Here is a 27,350-nt window from a genome sequence, read left to right as displayed (position 1 = left end):
TCGACCCACACGCGACTATTTTAAATTTGCAAGCAATGCAGTTTAAATACGCTCAAGATCAATTTAGTTTATTAATTTTGAACGGAAATATTACTTTAGTTTATTGTTCCATGAGCATCCGTGCATATACATGGTGATTGTTTATATTTTACTCAGTTGGTTAACTCTGTTAATTAGCAAAGTTACAGTATTCTTTCTGAATCGCCAGATTGAAAATGTCCCTCACTTACAAGTAAAGATCATTTTCCCATGTTTTTCATTTGCCAAATCAAAAAATCTTTTTTTTCTGATATCAAATATATGTTTTATTTAGGTTACGTTAGCCACTTTTCAAAAAATATACAGTTTAATTTTTCAAGTAATGAAAACTAGTAGTATTGGCTTTTTCCGTCTATTTGCCAACTTTCAGTTTAGTTAAAACATCAATTTAATTTTTTTTTCAATTTGAAACGTTTTTAACCATTTTGTTACTGTAGTTCTGACAACTTTTGACAGTTTTTGCGTCAGAATGACACTTAACAAACGAAATGACAGATTTTGACTGTGTTTTTAATGCGTTTCCAAAACGTGCGCACTTTGCAATTATTTAGCCTTAAAATTTGTAGCCCATAATAAGAATTTCCATAAAATTTCATTGTTTTTTGTTCTTTCCACCTTGAAAATTGATTCGAATTACTACAAATGGTCAAATAAGTCAATATCCGTAAAATTTTATCATTTTTCAATATTTTGACCCTGTAAATTGACTAGGATGACTGCAAATAGTTCAGTAAGTAAATAGTCGATCAACATAACATCAATAAAATATATAATTTTGAAATCAGAAATACAATTTTTTCGATTAGGCAAGTATAATACAGGGTTACCATTTAAAGTACTCAAAACATAAGTGTCAAAACTTTGACATGCCAATTTTGACATCAGTATGCTGTCAGATCAAAATTAACGGTTTTGATTCTGGGATGGGACTCTTCAAATTTCGATACAAATATTACGAAATCGACAGAATCGACTTAATATAGCTGTTTGTCTCATTTTTCTTCATGAAATATTTCATTTAAAGTCATTAAAGTTTAGGTTCTACGAAATCATTTCGAACACCAATTTTATGTCTAAATAATTTTATCCAAACTTCAAATAACAGTCATAATATCGATGTTTTGATCACAATCATTTCGATTGCGAACTGACTGAAGTACTGTTAAATATACCTAATCTCGATATCGATCATTCGAGATTTCGGGAGTCCCACTACTGGACTGTTTCGAATATGGGTTTCGACTTTATGGGTAAAATTGAAGAATCTGTTAAAAAACTAACGAAACTCCATGATTCAACCTTAAAAGTTCTATACATATGCTCACCATTGTCAAGTAGTAATTATTATTTTAAAGTGAGGTATTTCTGATAAATTACTATTCTGAAAATAGTATTGCCCACTTTAACCACTCTTGAAGAACTTTCCAGATTTGCGCTGACGACAGCATCATTGTTTTAGTCGATTCCAATCACATTTTCCAGTTTTCTTCTTTTGATGCAGCATTTCCTTAATTAATAAAAGTTGGAATCTCTTGTAGTTGTCTGGTGCTTCCCAACAATATTTTATTGAAATCAGTATACCTCACCAAATTCATAGACTAAAAACACTAAAGATCTTCTCTTAATGTCAAATTAATTTGTTTGATCAGTTGTGGTATTTTTTATACATCAAAGCGGATTTTAGTTTAATTTCTGCAGTCGGTGCCGTCGATTTATGCGTTATTTGCACAATTTAAAATCTCGACAAACACGATTCGCAAGAGATTTTACTCGAAGAAGCGAACGAGCATCCCCGTCCAGCCGCCGTTATTCATTTTCAAAGACACCGCCAACACGCTTTGGGTGTTCCATTAAATAATAAAGGTATCGCCCACCGCGGTGGGCAATGGCCATGGGCGCAACAGAGACGCAGATGGCGGTACGATAGAGATAGAGTGCACCTAATTGCAGTGCACGTTAACAAGTTGGGTTTTTTTTTAGTTTCGTAAATGAACGCGAAACGGCTTTATTGATGGATTTATTTTACAATCGATCGCACACTTGGGTGTCTATAACCTTTCGAGTCGAGAAGTATATGTCGTCGGCATAAAAAAAATTTTAGGCATATAGTCATTTGCCTAAGCGTTTACTAAGTGCTCCAACAAATAGCAAAACAGATAAAGTTTTTCAAGATTTTACTATTTGTCTAGTCATGTAGCCTTTGGGCTATACATTCTACCGCCATTTGACTAATGCCTATTATAGTTTAGATTCGGGCAGATGTTATTTGAACATAAAATATACTATTATCATGCGTTTGTACCTTCCTCTATCAAATCAAAGGCTTATAAAGGTTGTGTAATATATCTGATATAAGTATAATTTTATAAACGTAACTGTCACGCGGAGAATGACAACCAAAAGAATGTTATTAGCTTTAATTGATCTATTTCATAAATCTTACCGTTAGAATTGGCTGTGATTCTATATCCGTTCAGGCAATAGCAAGTGCCTATTTATCTGTACTCTAAACTGTTAAGAAATTGACCAATATCTTTATAGTTCTTTTAATTGCAACCGAGCCACTATGTGTATATGTATTTGGCAAGTAACTGGATGTATTTGCTTTTGTAGTATTGGCAACTCTGCCTCGATCAATGTAAATTGATCTGGGGTACTAAACTTTAGTCAAAAATTGATCTTTTTCATAAGTTGTATTATTTCCCTACAGGATTTCCAAGTCACGTGATTTATCCATTTGCTTCTATTAGGGATTTGGCAATTTTTCTAAAAAATAGTTGTTTTACACTTATTAGTTATTCTCTTAAAGCCATCATTTTTCTAGATAAATTAATAAGATAAGAATTGCCCTAAACACTTAATATTACTTCAGGTCGTTTTTGTTTGCCATAGCTTTTTGTACTTTGAGTAGATATCATTACTCACTCACTGTACTAAAAGCAAAGTCAAGATAATTTCAGCTATATCAAGTATAGAGTAGGTATTCCAGTAATCTAATGTCTGTGGGAGAGAAAGGAGTAATCCACCGGCCTTTGTACAAGAAAGCCAAGAAGGTGCATGCCAAAAATTCCAATATGGCCGAAATAGTGGTTGACAGTTTGTATTTGTTTGTATTGTGGAAATTGAGTTTTTCCATGATTAAATTAATTTTTTAGGTTTAAAGTCAAGACTTGGGATTACTTGCCAAAGTAATTTTTGTTTGCTATTATATATTGTTGTTTATATGTTTATTGTTCTAGTGAAAGTGTAGTTTGTGTTCATTTTATTGTGTTATCACTATTGTTATTGTTCCTTCATTGTTCTATAATTTGTTGTTGGTTTTTTAACTTAAATTCTATTGCCTCTACAATATGCCGTCCACTTGTTGTTTGCCAAATTGTAAAAGCAATTTGGTGAAAGGCCCAAAAGTGTCAGTCTTTTACTTTCCAAAAGACCCTGCTCGAACCCAACAGTGGTTGAAAGCTTTGAACTGGAATGGTTTTACTCCCAACACAATACTCAGTGGTAAGTACAATATGCTTTCTCATTCAGTAAACTTATTGCCTCTTACATACATAGGTATGTGAGTTACATTTTGAGGCCGCCTGCATTGTGAGAGCAACAAAAGGTTTACTCTGAAGACACAGGACAGCTTTTAGAAGTTCCATTGGCACATTTACATTTTAAAAGAAAGGTCTTGGTAATAATATAAAACCCATTGACCAGTTTTACTTACCTAGCTTCAAGGATTTCCAAATTTTCTTTGATTGAGCAGTTTTCACATTAGTTTGTTGTACTTTCCAGGACAAAGGGTTCTAACCAAACTTGCTTTGGCTGGTCTTTATTGGGTATAAAAAGCCATATCTATACATATCTGGATCAGGAATAAAGCGTTCTTTGATTTTTCACTCACAACTTCTAATCAACTACACGAAAAAAATAAAAAAAAAACATATTTTCTACTGCATCTGCATAGGTTTGTGTACAAAACGAAAACCGCTAACGCCGCCATTAAAAGTGACATTCTAGGCTTTCTTGTACAGAGGGCGGTGAGTAATCTCATCTCACTAAGTCACTTTTAGATCTAAGTCTCTAGAAATTCAGTGATTAACAGATTGATAGACTCTACATTATACTAACTGATACTAGATAACTAGATTATTGTCACAAACAATAATGTTTAATTAAAACAAAAATCAAATATAGAAAAAAACCAAGACAAAATAAGTTTTACGCTATGACAATTATTACTTTGATATCGACAAAACATGAAAAGTCATTGGAAAATAAATCACTGGAAAATCGCATATAAAAATGCAAACAATGAATAATCAAACATCGATTACATAATAACGATTCTCACGTACATAATGATAAATCGTAATAGTTTCCATATATAAAAAAAAGACATGGTTGGGGACAAACAATTGGGCTAATTGCCTCGGGGTCGCCCCATTTTATTCCAATGTCAGTATTGAACTGGGCATTAATTAACAATATCGGTTATAATACGGGGGTAGGCATGTTATTTAAATAAAAGCCATGTTAAACAGGCGAACGTTATGTCTGGGGTAATAATGATGGCCGCGGCCGGCGTGTATACAAAAGGGTGGAAGTGCGCTATCAATTCCCTTTATCTGATCGACGTATATGCATTCCGAATTGGTTATATTAGTCGGCAATTTAGAGGCTATATAGCTCTTTGTGTGATTGTAGATATGTTTAAATGGAACTGTCTGTTTATTTATTCAAGAACGGCCGAGAAAAGAAAGAACTAATAGTCAAACAGCCAGTGGCAGCCCAGGTTAGTCAATCACCCTGTTAATTTACATATTAGATCGGTTAAATGGAATAAGTCTTTGCTACTATAGTTGTTTAAATGCTTAAAACTGGTAAAGTAGGTAGTGAGTAGTAGTAGGTAACTGGTAAACTGTTAAGTAGTTAAAAAAAAACTAAATCTAATGGCATTATTTATGTTTACTAGTTAATAGGTAATAAGTTACATACAGAGGGTCAAGTACTTCTTCAAAATATCAAGCTGTAATTTTAAAACTTGGTTGCTTTCCATATTATTTACTAAAGAGAATGATACAATGTTCAGGATATTGCCGATATTGGTATGCTGGTATTCTGATTATACCAGAAATAGGTACCAATTTGCTTGTAAAAGATTTGGATGTGATGTGAAAAGTGGATACGCATGGAACGCATTTTCGGATATAACTTTTAGCTTAAATTCCAATTTAACCCTGACCCACCCTGTATATAAATTTATGATAAATATCAGATCCCCTATTTTGACATTTTTGACAATACCGTATATTACACAGAGATCCGTTTTAACTTAAAAAAATCACAAACTTTAAAAATATCAGTTTAAACTGAAAAACGATCACGTGACCTTTGAAATAACATTTTCAAATTTTAAACTGTCGCGTGATCTTCAGGATTTAATTTTAAAGTTAAAAAAGACTCGTGTGACCTTTAAAAATAAATTTCATGATTGAAGATTGTGACGTGACTATTTTCACTGTTAAAACAGTCATGTGACATTCACATTCTTTTTTGATGTAAAAAATAGTTATGTGTACTTCTTCAAAATATCAAGCTGTAATTTTAAAACTTGGTTGATTTCCATATTATTTACTAAGGAGAACCCCACAATGTTATGGATATTGGTATGTTAGTCTTCTATGGTTATACCAGAAATAGGTCCTTACCAATTTGCTTGTAAAAGATTTGGATGTGATGTGCTTAATGGAGAGTGAGTGTGCTTGATGAAATCTGTACTAAATAATTTAAATACAAGATATTTCACTATTTAGAACATTTTAGAAAAAAACTTAAGTAATCTTTTTAATGAATGGTTTTGTGGACGCCACTGTCCTTTTACAGCATAATAACCAAATATATAATTCAAATCCCCATTACAACAGGAAAAAAAGAGATTATTTCGAGTAATGATAGAGTTTGGGAAACGGCACGATTTGACTGAATTTAATATTCCCATTATTACACAGCGATGGCGAAAAGGAAGTGGGGGGTGTGGACCTGAGGGCCGATTTGTACGTCTATTTAGATATAGATTGTACAACACTTAAAACCTGAAGCAATATATCTCTGCCCGGGTAATAACCCTGCCACCAGCCCACTTCTTCCTATAAATTATTGGGCTTTAAAATATTGAAAACAATAGAGTTCAACTCTGAACAATAAAAGCGTTTAGTTTTATAGGTAAGGAAATTGATGGCCTGTCTACATTCAATTATTGATCGCGGTCTGCAAAACTGATAAGACTTGTTAATCAACGGATTGGCTTTATTAAACGTCCCAGAAAAAGCTTTTACCACCTCGAGAACCACGCATAACGACAAACCTTAATAAAAACTTAAAAGGCATGTTTTGAGCGGACTGGAAAATTAAAAGTCGCCCAAATTGGGGGAACATAAAACGTAAAATTCCGAACCGTTCACTTAGGTGGTCACGCAGTATAAAAACCCTGTTTCGAATTTACCCAATTTGGTTGGGAATTTGTTTATGATGTGACAATTAGGATGCAGTGGGCGGCGGTGGCTTCAAAGGTGCCGACAAACGGTCTGAAATTTTGTTGTCTAACAAGGAATTTTTCAGTCTTCTGTTTTTGCCGATAAGCCGGTAATAAATCAGGGGTGTAACCACATTAAACCCCTCAAAATCTGGTTTTAAAGTCAAACCAACCACACCACTGCTTTAGCTCCTTAAATTGGAAGCTTTTGAAAAGCGACCGTATTTAGCCCACTGTTTGCCCAACTTAAATAACCCTAATATAACGTGATTTCTACTGAAAAGATTGAGAATATCGAGGTTTTTGTAGAGGTAAAATTGTGTCATTTTTGGCAACTGTTTGTTTGTATAGGCTTAACCCGTTTACTTTTAAGTGATTTGCAGTTGTAAACTGGTTGTGTATATTGGGTTTTAAATACCAGGAAGGCTGGGTTTACACTTTTTTATCAATGCTACCTTGATAAGAATACAATAGGATAAAATGGTGTTTAAATGTATACCGGGTGTTTATTTACAATCTTTAAGGGGTACGTGATAAATTTTACTTATAAAACTCCTATAAACATCCGTAAACGCATAATTTCAAAGGTACAGGGTGTCAAAGTTTTATTTATTTTTTCAGTTTTTTCTATACAGCTACATTTTGTATGATATTTAGTTCGAGTTTGGAACTTGTTACAGTTTTTGAGCTATTTGCAAAAGAACGCTTAGTTTTATGCTATGTCCACATGTGCAGTTTTTGCGTAAATTACAGCAGTGTTCGTAGTTTGTAATTGGTCAAGAAAAAGCAGCAAGCTGAATGCTGCTTTTTCTGACCAAACACAAACTATCTACTTTCTTGAGATTGTAGTATTTTTAAATTCAAATTTACTGTAAATTTAAGCTAAATTTGGAATCGAGAGAAGAGAAGTAAAAGTTGTTCAAAACAACCAAAAATACCGGAAATATTTCAATAAAAATGTTTGTTTGGTCAATCTAAACTAATCTTTAGAAAATATTTTTAGTTGGAGCATGTTGGCTTTACTAATTATATCACAAGATTTCTTGTGGAACGTCCTATACAACACACTATTTTGTTTAGTTTCCGAGATTACATACAAACTTCATATTTTTAAGACGCAACTGATTTTTGTATCGTTTTTTAATTACACATTAATTTCACTCATATATCCCTACATTTGCCGACTTTTTTTTGGAAATCAGATTCATGACGATTTATTACCTATAAGGTACAAACAGTTTGACCCTGGATTTGAGTTGAAAATGACATGTAAGTCGAAAGTTAGCGCTTTAGAAAGCATAAAATCAGATATTTTTTTTGTGCTGTTGACATTCATTTGGAACATTTGAATATCGGTATAGAGTATGGTGCTGCATGAAATATTTCAGAATTTCTTATAGAATCCAAATATGGATTAAATTTTAAGTTAAAAAAACAAAAATAATTAATTTCCCAGTATTTGGGACACCCTGTATATCTAAAAGAAAGCCTATAGATTCTAAATACTGTAATTGCAAGAAACACGTTATGTTAATGAAAATTATTTATTGATCAGAAATTGTAAAAGCCAATTCAATTTTGATTTAATACCGGATAACATAAAATTAGACCTCCTGTCTTTGAATATAGTAAAAATAGCAAAATATACGATTTTTGTGTATCAATATTATAATGGTATAATGTAATAAAAGCCTGCTAACATAATGTAAATACGTAATTCGTTTCAACAAGGAAAACATTCTTAAATTATATGATACAAATGAAATATTACCTTTAATATTAAAATTGTGGTAGTGATTAGATCAGAATATCATCAAGGTGCATAAACCTCATTCAAAAGAAATCATCATCCATCTCAAAACAGCAAATACAATACCACTAAAGACGCAAACCCTCCAAGGGTTTGTCACACCTTTGCGGCACCCTTCAAATTAAAGAATAACAAAGTTAAAAGGAACAACCAGGACGATCAGTAGGCCCCGTCAGGGTTGATTTCAACATAAGTATGACCGAGTTACACCCAGTGGTAATATACCATTGTGGGTACGGGCTGACTAGGGCTTTCATAAATACAACTTAATAGACTCGGTATACAATGGGCTAATAGAGATATTGTAGAGGGGTGACATCCGGAATGAGCTGTCGGGGCTGGATTTTTAACGCCTGTCCAAAAGAAATCACACAAATTATTTCAACACCCGTGCCGAATCGGGTCTAGTGGAAGCCTCCAGCTTCAACACGACGTTATTTGCATATTTTTTTCATTAAGTATTACTTTATACATTTTTTATCATTAATTATGCTATAGCGCCGCTGATGTTTTTAAAAGGGTTTTTCGCTCGTCATTAGAGTTTGCCCGTCCAACAAAAACAATATTATAATTTAAAATCAATCTGCAACGGATTGCCAGCAAAGGACCTAAAAACTGTTTGCGGCACACTGAAATGGTGGTAATATAATAAAATAACGCCCTGTGGAGGGAAAAAGCCATTTAGGGCGTGAGCGAAGTGTGGGGTCTGAGGGGCACCTATAATTATTAAGACACCTTTTGTCTGTGCCCAGCTGCCACCATGGTCGTTTTCCTATATAGGAAACTATGATATTATATGAATATTATTCTATATTGAACGATGATAGGTTGTTCCACTTGATGTCGTGCAGTTTAGATGGTGAATAGGAAATTACTTGCTGATGCAGCAGAACATGTTTATTCACTGTTAATTTTGTCTTTATTGGTTTTTGTACTGTTGGATAGTACAAGATGAAAGGTTTAAGGATGGAGTGAAGTGATACCTAAAGTGTAACAATTTTTTTGAGAATCTACCAGATATTTTTTTTTAATACACAAATGATTCTGGTCATAAAACGCTATATCTGATATGCTTTAAGAGCGTCTGAACAAATTAGGGAGCATACTAAAAAATCGTGCTTTTTGGAAGCAAATTTTATAACAGTAATAAAACCTTTACAAATTACCTGTTACTGTTTGTAAGAAATATGAAAATATGATTTTAATGAATGATTATAAATAAAACTTATTTCAAATAACATTAAATAAGCTGATGTCGTTTCATAACCAAACAGCATATTCTTTAAAAAACATGTTTCAAACCTCATATATTCAATAATGCTGAGGCTTTATAAGATGTGAAAAAAAAATTATGGATACCGCCAGCTTTGTTCAGAAATGTGGTGCTGCATTTAAAAAAGTGTATCATATCTTTGTTTCACCTTGTATGCTACGCGTGATAGAATTTTTGATAACTGCTTAAGGGCAACGATAAAGCAACACGTCTTATGGGAGAGTCAATGCATTTTATGACAATCTCTTAACCCAAATTATAGAAAAACTAGGCTAGATTGTGCTGTTTTTTAGGAACATAGTCGCTTAAACAGTAATGTCTGTATTAACACTGCCGTAATTTTTCGACATACTAAGAACGAACAACTATTATATGTTTTAGAAAACGATTTGAAATATATATTTCCCGATCCCTTTAAGAAAATCCAAGTAAAATTATACAACTTTTCTTTCTACGAGCAATAATAACGATGATAAGAAGTGGGTAATTTTGTAATGATTAACCCTGTACGAGACACCATCAATTAAAACTTAAAACAACCTGTATACTTCAAAATATGACTTTTTTTAGGCTCACTTTTAATTTCATCATTTTAGGGTTTCTCGAGTTAATGCAGGAAAACCGTAAAAAATTGAATTACTGGAAAATAGTTTCAGTAGGTATAATACAGTCCAGAGCATTTGATAGCTGGAAAAAATTATTTTTTTACGACCCCTATAGAAAATAAAATTTTCCTCCATCATTTGTGGGGTGAAAATGTCACTTTTACTTCCTAGGGAGTAAATAATCAATAATCAATTCAGTAACTCTGACACTTTCTTGACAAATTGACAAGCATATCCTTGGTAACCACACCTCCTTTTTCATCCAGGTATCCAATATACAGGGTGGTCCAAATTGATTGTAGTAGGATACTTAAACGCCAAAAGTTATATAAACTATGGTTGAAAAGTGCCCCCTTTCAGAGCTTGCGGGGGGCCCTAAGTATATGCCCTAAAAAAGAAATTATCTTAATTAATAAACTAAAATAAAAATCATATGAAATTTGGCATGCTTTGTTGATCATTTTGAAGTAATCATTTGGCGTTTTCTTCAATTTTTTAAAATAATCTGGACAGGTACTCATTTTTTCATTATGGATTAGCCTATAAAAATGACGGTAGTATCTGAAAAACTATGCACAATGTTCAGACAAACTTTTCTTAGGAAAAAGTATGGGCTATCACATGTGCCCCATCAGAACGATCTAAAATTACAGTTTAAAGAAATTTAAAGCTGTCAAACTTTTTGAACAGCCCCTGTATTTCCAAGATTATTTCAAAACACTGAAAACAATTTTAAATAAACACTTCAAAAACTTAGAGAGTAACTTTTTTCGTATACAAATTAAATATTAAAAAATGCTTTTAGTGGCTCACCTTTGTGCTCTAACTCCGCTAGAGAGCACTTTTCGACTACAGTTTATATGATACTTTGAAGTTTATTTTTAATGAAATTTCCATTCTTGAATTATCCTACAATCAATTTGAGCCATCCTGTATAGTATTTAACGACAGTTTTTTTTCATAAAACAACATTGTTTGCAGAAAAAAATAGATGCGCAACTACAGAGTAAACTGCTTTTTGTACCCTCGAATTTCTTTCCTTCCTATAGTTACTCAAATAACTATTGTATAAGGTATAAGGAGGTGTATTGTATATTGTATAGGAGGGGCAAAAGGTTTACTAAAATTACTGTACTGTAGGGTATTTATGGTGTTTGTGAGTTTCCATTTTTTGAGACCCTGCATAATAAAAAAGTAAAGTAATATTTTTGCTCTGTTTTCTACTAATTTCTACTGTCTACTTTTGTTAAAAAGAACTGACACATAGTCCACAATTAGTAGGTCCTTTTAGCCGAAAAAAGGCCGAAGTTTTCGATGCCAGGAAAATATCAAAAGATTTAATAAGTTAATTAAAAACGCTTCAGCGATTTACCTTATGGAGTCCCCGCATTCGCCACACCTAATCTTGTCTCTAATGTAAATTGGAGCGGTCAGTGGCGTATAGCAGTCTCAGCCATTATATTCTGATACCAATACAGAAATATTAGAATATATGAAAGTAAGAAAAGGGGAATAAATCAGGTGTTGAACTTATTAAACTCAAATTCATAAATGTTCTTATAAAAGTAACAGGGAAGTTGAAATTAAAAATGGTGCGCCCCTGATTTGTCGCCATTAACTTTGTCAGCCGTGCCCTGGAAGAGTTTCGTTCCCGAACTAGATTGCCAACTGTTGTGTCCCAAAGACAACCTGACAACTAAGCCTAATGAGATTAGGGTTATTGATCACCCAACCCTTTTGAACCAAAAGGTATGATAAAATGCGACCATGAGCATGGGAATAAAATAGTTTTTTTTTATAGTTTATCGAGTTTTATAGTATAGCAACAATAAAACTTGTTTACAATCCAACTTTGTAATAAATTAATTTGTGGCAATGTTTATTCCAGTGTGGCTCACGCTAAATTAAATCCAGGCTTCTCCCCCTGTAATAAAACACTGAAAATTTACGCGAGCAATAAAGAGGTTAAAGTGTAAAAACTCATAAAGCAAAATAATTTACATTAAGCACATGCTAAACAACCTCCTAAAACAAAATCTCATTTATCTGCCCCGAAACAAATTGTACGAGCGGCAACGTACAAATTGGACAGATGATTGGTGGGTCGAAACGTTGGGTAAAATAGGTTGAAGCCTCGCCTCCCGCCAATCAGGAAAGTCGGCGGCATTTTTACTAAAGAGCCGCCTCTCTCGCATTGGTCGAGGGCAGCTTTTGGTAGACCCAATAGGGCGTGGTCTACTAAAGAGATCCTGTCGACTAGATTGGCAAAAGGACCTTCACTTGTTACCAGATCCGTTAACGATACTAACCTGAATCACGTGTGCGCTGAAGTTTTTCAGTTTTTTTGACGCGAACCATCGGCTTGTTAGTGACATTAGCGGTGCTAAATGTAGTTTTAAGATAAATAATGTCGTGTCAGTGACAAATAAGACTTTGTGCTACCAAAAAATGCAAGATATAGATTCGTCTACACCGAATAAGAACATGTCGCCGTACTTAGGATCCAGATACCAAAGCCCAATCACCTCAAGATCTCCCAGTCCTGCTACAATAACAGGTCCAAAATTCTCTCAATCTGATGACGAAATCAGTGTAGGTTGCCCTAGTCCCGCTTTGAGATCCTCAATCAGCCTCAAAACGTCCAGGGACTCCAGTCCGGTCTGTTTACAAACCAACAATTGCCGATATCCAGAATCAGACAACGAAGACTACTTCAAGCCATTAAAAAAGCTCAAAATGATCGAAACAGACCGACGGATGATCTCACCAACCATCGAGGTTGAAGATCGACAAGATGGAGTGAAAAGTTTCTCCATCGCGGACATCCTCAACCATAAACCATCATCAAAACCTCAATGTACGCGAATAGTGCGTCCCTGGGACATAGATACGGCGGACGTGGAAGCCCACCATCAAAGGTTAGAGTCCCTGCATAGACATTTGAAAGTGCAACAGCAATTGGCCTTGTTGAGGCCGGAATTTATGGGTTTTAACGCGAGTTACACGTCGGAAACTGGGAGTGATCGGTCATCGAGTGTGGCTAGCGATTGTTGTTCACCGGACATTGTTCCTGCTTCCGTACAACGACAGAGGCATCATCAGCAACAGCAACAAGGGAAACAAGGCGGAGGACCTGGTGCTACGCCTCTGGATGCTCTGTTTCAGATGACCTCCAAGACTTTTGATTCGTCAGCTGGTGAATCAAGTACAGGTAAGGACCTTTTGAGCATTTTTAAGATTTTGATCACTTAAGTGGACTTCCAAGTGTTCTAAATTAAAGAAATGAAGATGATGATTTGTTTGACGAAAATGACGAAAGTCTCTCCTAGTTCAACAACGTGTTTATTAAAACGACAATAATAATAACAATTTTAGGTAAAAGAAACTCAAATGACCAAATACAACATTAGTTAGATAGCAGCTTTATTAACACATCGATAAAGGACCTATAAGAGATTTTTGTTGCAAAACCTTGTTTTACTATTTACCTGCAGTATATTTCTAGTTTCTGTACAAGAAACTTTTAAGACTACTATTTATTTGTTTTTATTCTGCTTCTTGCTTAGAACTCACTAAGAATATGTAGCTTTGTTAGATTTTTAAATTTCATTTGACTTCATACAGCTGTATGTAGTATTCACTTTAAAAGAGCTTCTAAGCAGGGTTTTAATACTATTAATTGTTAACATTTGTTTTCAATTGTAATGTGTCTTATTAGACGACAACTTTACAAAGCTTTTATATGTCATACAGCTTTTAAAACTGGAAAATGTTATAATTGAAGAGAGTTTATTAAGTTGTTTTCTCTTATGCAACCAATAAATAATTTTGATATTATACTATTCTGGTTAAAAGCCGGTTTGCATTTCCTGGTATATTTTTTAAAAATGTAAATGCTCAGATTATTTTCAGCTACGTTAAAAACCACAAATTCTTAAATAAGACAACGGTAGTTTGGAAATATTTTTAATGAGAATATGTATTACGTCAAAAAGTATAATAAAGCTTTGTGGACTTAATTTAGTTTTATAATAATGTCGTCGGGTTCTAAAACCTTTAAAATGACCTAAAACCGTTTTATATCACTCTCGAACAATCTTTCTAGAGCCACAAGTTTTATCTCTGGCTTTATATTACTCTTGTAGCATTTTTGTAAAGTGTTTTAAAAGTTTAATAGACTTTTAAAAAATTTTCACAAAGCCTTTCTACAATAGTATCAACAAAATTATTAATTTGCAAAACTAAGTAGTAGTTGCAAGACTATGATAAAACGTACATAAAGCCGCTGGATATTAATGTTTTTTGAAACATTGTTGCCTAAAAATAATTTACATGCCAATTGGTTTTATAGAAGCATTAGGGACTGTATGCAGGGAATATATGCAAGCAAAAATACTTATTAAATTATAATACATTTATATGCACCACTTTTCGTAAACATATGCACTAAAATCAAATAAGTATGCAGAATATGCCTTTGATAATGAGGAATGTTACTGAATTTTTAAATAGAGTATTTTCCCATTGGTGAGCAGTATTCTAAAAATTGTAAAAAAATTTAAATTTAGCGAATTTTAAGTCCAGTTTTATACTGAATACAAAAATGAAGTATAGTAGTAAAGGTACCCAAAAAATACTTTCAAAAAGGAATAACCAAGGAAATAACTGCAATAAAATTACCCTTTTATAATTCACTCTTTTAAAAAATATTTGAAATAGAGAATTGTGTTCATTAATGCAGTTTTTCAAACTTTCAAACATCTTTAACTTACTCTTGACTTGATTTAATAAAGCAACAACAACTGTTTGTAAGACATGGAGTAATGAACCTCAATATTATTTGATGATGATATCATTATTCCTTTCATCTAGGATTTACTGTAGTACTGGTTTTGTATGCTTTAAATATTACAAATAGGTTTCAATGAGTTATAAAATTAGTAATTACATATATTTTTTACGGTTCTTTGCCATCGAGTTTAACCACTCGATTGGTGTATAATCCATTTGGTTCCAAAATGAGAACGATTTCAAAATCTGCTCGTTACTTTAATGTTCTGAATAAATTTAAAGCGGAAACACAGAAAATTATATAGAAGTAACACTTGCTTCAAGGCAAGAATGAGAAATTATTATTACCACTGTGTAATTTAATTCATATTAAAAACTATTCAAAGATTAGGAATAATAATGTGCTAATTAGTAGGTTTTCTAGCATTTTTTATGACCATTTCTAATAATAGTAGTGTTTTAAAAATAAAAATTTGATTATAGGGTTGATTAAAGTTTGAAGTAGAAGTGGCAAAACACACCTCCAATTTTAATAAAGCATTTCCCACCAGACAGTTAATTTATTAATGCCATTTCTTTATTTATTATCTCTAATTCAGCACTCAAATATTCCGGATGCTAAATTATATAAATACACCACAAACTGAGTGGCTGAAGCTAATAAATTCATACCATCAATCAAATAAATTGCTGGCAGTACCATCTAAGTTCGAAAAAGTGTGAATTAATTGTTACTATACAATCAAGTCCATCATTCGGAACCCATGGGAAAAAAGCTCACTTTTGCAACCTAACCTATAAATTTAGATGATTAATTACTCGTTCTTGTTTCGTTTGGTGGTGGTCTACAAAACGAAATGAACACATTAAAAGATTTCGAATGTATACAAATTCACAAAAGACTATAAGAGGCCAGTGATGGTATAACGAGAAACCTCGCATGCCGAACGAAATTGGAGCCTCGAAGAGTCATCAATCAAGCCGAATGCCCCAAGAAGTCAGTCAGCTCAAATCAGGGACGATTTCACACTTTTTTGTTAATGTCTTCGATCAATAAATTATTATTGTTTATTGCAGGAACGCCAAAATTCCTCACCTTTTTATCGAGCTTAAAAAGTCATACTACAACCCTAACTGAACCAAAATATGTAATTAAAAGTTGCTGAACTTTAGTGTAAAGTTGCGTGCAACGAAATCCACCCTCTAAAATTGATTTTCCACTCTAAGTCGACAGAAAAAAGGGCAACTCGGCTTGAAGTGTTAAAGTTTTGGAGGTTGTTGTGTGAACTGGTCTCTGGTTTAAGTCACAAAGGCCGAATGCACCGGCTCAAAAAGCTCCGAGGCGTTATAAATTACTACTATCTGGTCAGCTTTCACGTTCCGCACCTCCGAAACGAGAATCGGACCTCACACGGCGGCTCTTTTTAATTTTATACTTTGAATGCGGCCTATTAGGTTATTAATATGATGTGATTGCTTAATAATGCCGTTATGTGAAAAAGAAACCTTCTAGAATCTTTTGGAAGTCACTCGACACAAAGTGCTTTTAAGTGAGTGAGACGAATCGTATTGATGACTTTGTTAGAGCAAATCTTGTATTAGCCTTATTTGCTCAATTTCAAATTTTAATTAAACTGGAAATTGTTTAAAATTAGAACTGTTGTGTGACACTCTTTAAAATCTGAAAATCCGAAGAGAAAACTGAATTTCTTCTAAATCTAAATGATAACCTTGATCCAAAAATAATAAAAGGCTTATGGCGGAATCACCCTGTATACACCAGCTTAAGAGATACATAATTTTGCAAACTATACTCCAAATATATTATAGGTGAGTGTCTTTAATCAATATCCGAAACTAGACATTATTTATCTTGTTTCGTTTTCAAAATATAATAACTTAAATTTAACCACGTGACGGTCACGTGACAACTGTCATCAATCTCTGAAAGACGTTTTGTTCGCGGAAACTGTAAGAAAACTGTGTTAAACTGTAGTTTCAGGCACAGGCAGTTTTGACATTACTGACAGATATTGCGTGGTTCTAGAAGGCAATATAGCTAGATTGTCACGACAATTGTCAGAATAACTGTTATAAATCTCAGAAACACGTTTTACATCGCAAACCCAAACTTTACAATTTTTGAGCACAGTATGACAGTTTTACGTTAGTGTCAGTTGTAACGTGATTCTAGAACACTATTTAGCTAGACAGCTAGACCGTCACGTGACAACTGTCAAAATAACTGTCTCAGTCTCAAGAAGAAGTAAGCCTCAGAAAGACGTATTGTTTCGAAAACTCAGAAAACTGTGTTAAACTCAAATTCTTTCAGATTCTAGGCAAATTTTGACATTAGTGACAGATATTGCGTGATTCTAGAACACTATTTAGCTAGACAGCTAGGCCGTCACGTGACAACTCTCAAAATAATTATCATATAAAGCTATAAAACGTCCCACAATGCAATTTCTAGGATTCTACTGTCAGATTTTAGATTGAATAAAACTGTGTTCATAGTTTTAAAAATTTGGTTTATATTTACTTTTTTTATTTTTTGTATCTTTTGTGGAAGAATAGCGGGATTACCAAGATTACACTTAAAACTAGCCAATTTAAGTAAAAACTTATTAGCTCAACTTGGAATAAGTAAAAACAACTGCATTTTTGAAATTGTACTTTAAATTTTACTTAAATTCGGTAGTTTCAAGTGTAGTCTTGCTAATCTTCCGCAAAACTTCTAAAGAAACTGTTAAAACGAGAAAAGAAGAAAAAACCCCCAATAAGAAAAAAAATTGCGCATAACGGTGATAGACCGGATTTATAATTTTTTACACCTCAGTCACATACTCTATACTCGAATCAGTGGCAACTTTCAAAAAAATTATTGACTTCTTCAGAAAAAGAAAAAAAACCTTTCCATTGTCAAACGTATTATTAAAATCGAGTCAAGCATATGGCAAAATCAGCGTAAAATGTATCAAATTAAACAGCAGTAAAAGTCACATTCAAAAGATTTACCTTCCTATTACAGGTTTACTATTTTACTTTGACTTTTACGAAAACTGGAAATAATTACTATTTAATTGCTCCTGTTTTAAAAACAAATATCAAGGAATAAATAATCTTAAAATCTCTTAATTAAGTTGTTTGTTAATTATTAAATATATTGAAGTGTTGTGTTAAGTACGAGTAAACTCAATGATGAAATTCCCGTACATCATACTAATTAACTCGCCTCATCTGAATTGCAAAATACCTCATAATTCAGAGCGTTAAACTATTCTCTAATCGACTATACTTAACTTAGTGAAACACCGTAATATATAATTGATGAGTTTTCAAAATGGCGTCGCCCAAAAAACAAAAACAGCCAGTAACTACACTAATTAGCCGTGTGCTGATGCAAATCTACCAGATTATTTACAGTTTAGCTGAATCACGGCCGTGTCGTTGTTTTGTTATTGAAAAATCAATCTTGGAAACCAAACTTTGCTAGGCCGGTGTCCAAATGAGCCTGATTTACATGAGAAATTATGACATTTTCTTTAAATCACGTTTTTTTTGTCTTAACGACTGCCTTCATTATTTATCGCCCGGGTCGCGTGTTTCAGTCACATTTTCGACCTTCTGGTGCCATTTTTTGTTTTTCCATTAGGATTGAGAAAAATAATCGAGCCACGTTAATCCTGGAACAAGTTTACTCAATCTTGAACTCCCAATTAAGCTCCAATTAAACCCGAATTTGGGTCACGTCAAAACTTGCCTCGCGTTTTTCATTTAAAGTATCCGCTTACCAATTTGTGCGCCCAGGAATAAGAAAACCAAATTTCGAGTGGGGTTTAACCAACTTACAATTAGTAAATGATACGCTAAACGACCTGGTTATGGGGATGCTATCGTATTACTTTATTAAAATATCAAACTAGGTATTATTTATTACGACTCTTGAGCGTAACGATATACGTGTGTGGTTCACATAAATGTCAAAACAATTCGAGGAACTGAATGAAGATTTGTATAGTGACCACCACATGGGCACTAGGATAACGCCATCCCCAGCGACGAAAGACAAACGGCCCTTGGGGCGACACCTAATCAGCCTAAAACGCCCCAGGAGGATGTTAAATTGACGGGTTTGCGTTTTTTTCGGAGATTGATTTCTTCCGTTGTGACTTCTTTCAATAGGAAATACTTTACGATTTGACAGAATGTTTTGAGTTGATGAGTCTATTTTAGCTTTCCAAAATGTAAGTTAAACCTTACCAAAAACTAGATCTAACAGAGAATATTAGAAAACAGTGTTAATATTTGTGTTAGGCAGTTTTAACTCCTCTATAAATAATTATAAAGCCAATATAACTTTTTTTTTTAATTTTGAGGTAATGTTTGCACAAGACATAATATTCTTTACTTTATCTTCTAAAGAAAAAACGTTGTGAAAAAATGTTTGTGCAAGTTTCAAAGTAATTTAATTCTGGAACTTACTAGTCGTTTTCTAACTTAAATCCTATTCTTTCCCTTACAACATAGCATGGATGTATCATGAAAAGTATGGTATTTTGTTGTTATTTTTCGGCTCATGACAGAAACTTTCTATACCTTAAAGTTACAATAAAGTTTAAAAAATTAAACTACGCTTAAAACCAATAAGTAAACTGTTACTAAAGTTCTACAGATTAAAGACTGAGTAATCTTTTTGTTTTACATATTTTGAGCTTTATTTTGGTTCGAATTTAATGGGTTTTGATTCTGCAACTGATCCTTTAGTAAATAGGTATGAACGTAATACCACAAAAGGAATGTTCGTATTATTTGTTTAATTCACATTTATTCATGTGGAACCAATTACATCTTGACATAACCAGGAAGTAAATAAAGTCGGTTAGGCCACCAAAACATCCCTGAGAACAAATCGACGTTTAACCGCTATTAGGTAAACCGATTTGGGAAAACGCTCAAAATGCAATGGGATCCGGGCAAATCTGCACTTTCTCACAATTTAAAACTAATTGCGGTCTAAAAGTACCACTTTGGTACTACTTGCGGACGTGATGGCTACTGATCGCTACGATCGGGTCGCCGACTAAAAATTATCGGTACGTGATCGGTCGGATCGGCTTTCTTATTATTTCGGTGCTACTCGTATTCGATTTTTCTGCATGGAATCAAAGACGTAATCGGTTTTTTTAACGAGCTCAACCGACCCTATCGTTTTTCCTGTCAGACCTGTCCTGTGGAAATAAACGCAATCCTAGTTTATAAACACGTACCTGGCACAAAGGGATTATTTATTTAATAACGTTTCAATGTTGCCTGGAAGTATGCGAAGCTGTGTATTAATTTAATAGATAATATGAACCGCTATTTTATCGCGTGTATGTGAAACCTTTCAATTTCTACCAATTTGTTTCCATTTTTAACTATAAAAACGTCGGAAAATTGATCGATGATGGTAATTAATAAGTCAGCATACTGGAAAGACGCTATATCCTTTAATAAAAAACCACTGATGTATGGTTAACGCAGTAGAAGAATTTTATGACAACTTTAATGTTTGTAATTTTTTTTTTTAATTATTTTTTTACGTTGCGCTATGTATAGAAGAACATTTTATGGGCTTATAAACAATCCCAGCAACTTCTTAAACTTATCCTCGTTTGAACCAAGTTTATACATGAAACACCTTTACATCTAAGCAAGATTTTGCAACTCTTGACCTTCTCCCTGAGAGAGGATATAATACTTCTTCGTTTTTCGATCCGTTTAAATGTAAATTAAGGCATGTTTAGTTATGTTAGCCAATAACAAAATTGTTAAGACAGAAGTTCGATTATAAAAGTAGCTTCAAATGTGACGTTAGTGATACAGTTACTTAACTATGACATTTTGGCTGTGTTTTATTTTTAGACGTCAATTTAACTAAGAAAGTGAATTCACACAAAAGTGCTTATCTTGTATCTTTTTTTATCTTTTTCTTTATATGTATATTTATTTTTCTCTACTTACAGAATCTAACCACATTGCAACCTATATTACAATCATATATTTTGACTGAACCGTACGTATTTTGTAATCCTACGTGGAGTAAATTTTAGTCGGTTTTTCATAGAAAACCGCTACTCAAATCAGTATTTTATTGAAATTAGACACGTAGCAGTCAGCAAGTAAAAAAAAGTGTTTGAAAAAAGTTTCATTCTGCTAATGGACACAACGAATCACACAGGCAAACAAAGGTACATTTGCAGTACAAACCCTGGTAAAAACAAAATTTAACACAAGAAAAGCCAAAACCGGAATCTATCACCAATGATAAGATAGCAACATAGGCCAGTAAAACATAGATACTGACAGTTCGCGACACAGAGCTCCTAAGAAGGTTTGAGAGAAAGATCCTGCGCATGATATATGGTCCCGTTCGAGACCCTGCAATCGGCCATTATAAGATGAGAAGCAATGTTGAGCTTGCCCAAATATATCAAAGCCCCGACTTCATTCAGTAGATAAAGTCTAAGCAGACTAAGATGGGCAGGGCACCTGTAAAGAAGCCAAAACGATCACCTAATAAAACGGGTATGGGAGGAGGCACCAATAGGAAAAAGACCACTGGAAAAACCCAGGCTCAGATGGAGAGATAACATCATTAAGGATCTGGTTATCCTTGGTGTAGACCAGCAAGTATGTAGGGAGATGACCAACGACACCACGACCGCTCCAGGTGAAGGCAGCCAAGACCCACCCTGGGTTGAAGTGCTACAGAGTAGTAGTAGTAGTAGGTACTTACTGCTCATCTCACAATGTAGATGTTCTGATTAAAGGATTGTTCGATCATAAAGTAAAAAGTAAAAAAAATGTGTGGAAACAATAGTTAAGCATAAATTGGAAGACTACACTTACTAAATGAAACAGAAGCTTTGATTTTTGCTGTCCATTTTAAAGACTCTTAAAGTAAAAATATCAATAGGAGGAATTTGATGGTACTCACATACTCATAACACCTCCAAAGGAAGGGTACAGAGATTTTATGGATGCACATATAAACCTAAAAGTACGACGGATGCCACAAATTTTCCAAAATAGAGAAACAAATTGCTTTAGATACTTTTCTGGATCTGAGCAAGGGATACGATTGTGTTAATCACGAAAACTTGCTAGGCAAATTATCAAAATGTGATATAAGAAAAAATGCGATGGGGTGGATCCAATCCTATGTGTCAAATAGGTCCTTATAAAATTCCGCAAAAATTATAGGTATAAGCAGTAGAGGAGATGCTTAAGATAGCATATTAGGCCCAGATCTTTTTGTTACTTATATCGGTAACAAATACAGTATAGGAGAAAAAATTATGTTAACTGACTTAGACCTGCCTGACCTAGCCCTCAAGGCTCAAGATGCCTTACACCAAACAGCTCAAAGAGAATCAGCTGATAGTAAATACTGAAGAAATAGGAAAAACTAGAAAAAGCAAAGTTAGTACAAACAAAAAATAAGAACTAAATGACAAGGATTCACTTCACGCGTGGAGCTATAATAAGATGCTACAGCCAAAGCAATAACCAGAGCAAAAAACAGTCAATGCAGCTATTGAAACTAGAAGAAAAATCATAATTATCTTAAATTTCCAAAGAGCCTAGATATTCTTCAGTCAAGCTTTCTGATTCGTACAAAAAAACTGCTGTTAAACGTCAATACATTAGTTAATGAGCTTCTTGGTTTGCTTTTGCTACAATGTTTGGCTTTGTAACACTTTTATACCAAAATTTGCTTTGCTTGTAGATTTCTCTAAGGAAAAACTACCTTTGTTTTCTAACCAGATTACTATGAAAAATCAGATTTTTTGGAATTTAGAAGCTACGACATTTTTGTAACTCCTAAAACTTTCGACATCAAAAATCAAGATTTTTTTCCTAAAAACACTTCAGTATACCTTTGAGTGCATTTACTAAATTATGAATATAACATATAATGTATCAACGAACACTAGACATTTTTTTCGTTTCCTGTAAATTCTTGTCAAAATGACTTAGGAGTTTTTGATATTAAGACGACGATATGTTTAATAACCCAAAATTTAGTATTGTAATAATCAAAAACCAGAATTGATTACAATGTTGTGTTAAGTTTTTCTTTGTACACTTTAATTAACTGAACTTGGTTACAAAACCAAAACGGAAATTTCTGCTTAAGCAGCGTTGATTATTTGGGCTGCAAGCAAAAAATGCATGTCGTTCCCGAACATCCGTTTTTGGTCGAGACTGAGCGAAATTGGGCGTGGTGAATTTAAGACCGCTATTCACCCAGGCAGCGCGTTTTAATTACTAAACATAAAAAAATCGATGAATATCAAAGATACTAAATAGGTAACGCCGGTCTACCCCGGTTGCAAAGAACCCACAAATAAAAGTGTCTGTTCATCCTTATTATGGAGATCAAAGAGAGACACCGACACGGTTAACCAAGGTTTTTTAAAAAGTTCGGTGTTTAGTCTTCCTTGACTTAATTCATGAAGTTGTCGGAAAAAGTTGATGCGCGTTAACTCACAATCTAAAGTCATGTTTACATTGAACGTGATTATTACAGCGATCAGCAACTTTAGACACTAGAGCTTTACTTCACGTCTAATATATTTAATGACGTAACCCATGAACGGTGCTCTTTAATTAATCATGGTTATTCTGAACCAGAAGATATTTAATTATCGGACATAATTAGTGCGGAAAAATGCCTTGTCAGAGCAGGCGGGTTGTTTACTTCTTCCACGTTATTACTTAATGCTTTTTATACGAAGCTTAAACGGTAATTTTAGGACCAGAAGGGTTGATAATAATTTATGGGGGTAGCCATGAATCGTCTTTTTTTCGTCTATCAAGAGCAACGTCCTCCCGGTTATTATTAAAAGTTTCAGGAAAAAACTGGAAACGTTACTTTCAAATTATCGCGGTTACATGAGGATATACGCGTATATCTTTTAACGCTTTCACCATTATCGAGGGCCTGTTAACACGCATTTTTTTCGAACCGTTATTAAACGGCGTTAACATGTTGAATTATGAAAACGTTTAGTACAACGATAATAACTTTTGATTTAGGCATCGCCCGTACTGTAATGAGGGCGCAGCTGTGCTTTATGGTCGTAAGTCTGTCGCAGAATCGTGGGAGAATGTCTTTCCCCGTAAATCGGACATTTAAAATTGTTTTACGGACTCATCAGTGACCCAACAATTTTCTGCTTTGAGTCAGTTATTCAAGTTCTTATTGTTGAATACTAGAGCTTTCTTTATCTGTTGGCGAATTGATGGTGATGACAGTAGAAATTAAATACTTTTAATTCGTGTTCATAAATTTATTAAAAAAATAAAATCATTCAGTAAAAGTCATTCCGTAACCTAACTTATTCCCAAAATGATTATTATTAACAGATGACGTTTATGTACAGTGTTGTTAAGTCAAAATATTTCATGGCGGAGTAGTCGGTAAAAAAAACGGTAGATAACGGTAGATATAACAACAATTGCCTCTATAAACCATACTTTACATTTCATGACATTAGTGACAATTATTACGTGGTTTTAGAGGATAATTTAGCTAGAAAGCCACGTGACTACTATCAAAATAACTGTCATAAATCTCACAAACCACCGCCCTCTGTATAAGAAAGCCTAGAATGTCACTTTTAATGGCGGTGTTAGCGGTTTTCGTTTTGTACACAAACCTATGCAAATGCAGTAGAAAATATGTTTTTGTTTATTTTTTCGTGTAGTTGATTAGAAGTTGTGAGTGAAAAATCAAAGAACGCTTCATTCCTGATCCAGATATGTATAGATATGGCTTTTTATACCCAATAAAGTCCAGCCAAAGCAAGTTTGGTTAGAACCCTTTGTCCTGGAAAGTACAACAAACTAATGTGAAAACTGCTCAATCAAAGAAAATTTGGAAATCCTTGAAGCTAGGTAAGCAAAACTGGTAAATGGGTTTTATATTATTACCAAGACCTTTCTTTTAAAATGTAAATGTGCCAATGGAACTTCTAAAAGCTGTCCTGTTTCTTCAGAGTAAACCTTTGTTGCCCTCAAAATGCAGGCGGCCTCAAAATGTAACTCACATACCTATGTATGTAAGAGGCAATAAGTTTACTGAATGAGAAAGCATATTGTACTTACCACTGAGTATTGTGTTGGAGTAAAATCATTCCAGTTCAAAGCTTTCAACCACTATTGGGTTCGAGCAGGGTCTTTTGGAAAGTAAAAGACTGACACTTTTGGGCCTTTCACCAAATTGCTTTTACAATTTGGCAAACAACAAGTGGACGGCATATTGAAGAGGCAATAAAATTTAAGTTAAAAAACCAACAACAAATTATAGAACAATGAAGGAACAATAACAATAGTGATAACACAATAAAATGAACACAAACTACACTTTTACTAGAACAATAAACATATAAACAACAATATATAATAGCAAACAAAAATTACTTTGGCAAGTAATCCCAAGTCTTGACTTTAAACCTTAAAAATTAATTTAATCATGGAAAAACTCAATTTCCACAATACAAACAAATGCAAACTGTCAACCACTATTTCGGCCATATTGGAATTTTTGGCATGCACCTTCTTGGCTTTCTTGTACAGAGGGCGGTGCACAAACACGTTTCATATCAAATACTGCAAGAAAACTTGTGTAAACCCTTTATTTTGCAATTTTTGAACACAGTTTGACAATTTTGACCTCAGGGATAGTCGTCACGTGATTCTAGAACACTATTTAGCTATATGGTCAGGTGGCAGTTGTGGCAATCTCAAAAACAAGTTTATTATTTTATTTCCTATTCAATAACCTGAAAAACCGGACAAAATTTAGTACAGTCATGGAGAAAAGGAAAAAAAAAGTTTGAACTGCCAAAAACACAGTTTGAAAGAATAGGTAGGGACAAAATCCCCTGTAAAAGTCACTTGGAGTAGGAAAATTACTGTTTTAAGAACATTTTTGGAAGCCTCAATAATTATTAAAAATTAATTTAATAATTTGAATAAAACCGTACAAAATTCAGTACAGTCATGGATAAAAGCGGTGTCAAAGTTTGAACTGCCAGAAACCCAGTTTGAATAAGCAGTCAGGGACAAAATCCCCTGTAAAAGTTACTTTTGCTTTGCAATGCTCACAAAATGTTTACAGTAGATCCATGTTATGCATTTTATTTTTTAAAATTATGCTACTGTTTGAATTATAATAGTTTTTTGTTAATACTTCACTAAATAATTTGTGAATTTAATAAGTTGTTTTATCATAAGGTTTCTCATTAACAATTCAAGTTTTTTTTTATGTCATTGCATAACAGGAAAAAAGCATATTACTTATAAAGTAGCTGTCATTATTAGAGTTCAATGAATAGTGAAACTAGCAACCTCGTTTTAACAATTGTAACAAAATTTGTAATTTAAGGGTCATGAAGCAATACATTTGGTTTTAGCTGATGGTCAAACCCGAAAATAACTCCGGAAAAAACTGAAATTTAAAACCCACTTAAATCAGCCAAAAAAGGCCCAACAAATAACAACTTGAGCACCCTTTTGACGTCGTATTTTGACAGTTTGAAATGTTAAACAGATTAAGGGGCTGATCCACTTCGTCCTAATAACCTCTCCAACTAATAAACAGACTTCGAGGCGGGACTTTTTGAACTTTTATCGGAGGATTTTACAGAGGACAAACCGACTGGATCAGGGGTGGGTCGTAAAATTTTAGTGTCGTAAAATTGAAATTAAACAGGGTCGTGTGGTGGAAATAAATCTGGCAGTTCAAATTAAAACGAGGAAGATCGGTTCAATGTCGTTACGTCACCTACACGTGATTTATTCTCGATTCGTGCGGTATCCCCGATCGTCCAATATGTCACCATTAAGGCGACAACTACCTTAATCTGGATTATGTGTTATTTGTTTGTTCGAGTCCAGTTTTATTGCCTTCAGAGCTACACTCATTACGAGGTAAATCTTTCTGAATTAGGGTCGGATCGGTGACAAATGCCCGCGTGTAGCGTCGGAAAGTTTAAAGAAGAACAGAAGAACGAGTCCACTAACTTTAATGAGGCGTTACATTGTAGTTCCTTAGGTAATTACAGGTAATTGCAAATTTGATTAATTATCTCGCAACGTCAAATTATGCAGTGACATTGTATAAATCTTAAAAGGTTTTGCGTAAACTAGACGTAATATACCGCTCAAGGGAACCCACCTGGTTATTTATGGGCGTTTTTTTTTTCTTATGGTTTCTCAAAGAGGAGAACCATTAATTTTAGAATCGCGGACAGC

The 27,350-nt window shown here is 33.8% G+C and overlaps 1 protein-coding gene across 1 annotated transcript in view; it reads left to right on the top strand.

Annotated features, from left to right (window-relative positions):
* Window positions 1-12,545: 12,545 nt before the first annotated feature.
* Window positions 12,546-27,350, top strand: part of LOC145728173 (uncharacterized) — a 31,138-nt gene continuing 16,333 nt past the window's right edge. The window contains exon 1 of the mRNA XM_081978216.1: window positions 12,546-13,461. Within this exon, the coding sequence (XP_081834342.1) occupies window positions 12,699-13,461 (763 nt within the window). The 5' untranslated portion in view covers window positions 12,546-12,698. The remainder of the gene's footprint in view (window positions 13,462-27,350) is intronic.

Source organism: Ips typographus, linkage group LG4 (genome assembly GCF_016097725.1).
Source record: "Ips typographus isolate SLU linkage group LG4, UJ_Ityp_2.0, whole genome shotgun sequence".
Lineage (NCBI taxonomy): Eukaryota > Metazoa > Arthropoda > Insecta > Coleoptera > Curculionidae > Ips > Ips typographus.
This window is presented reverse-complemented; position numbering and strand designations above follow the sequence as displayed.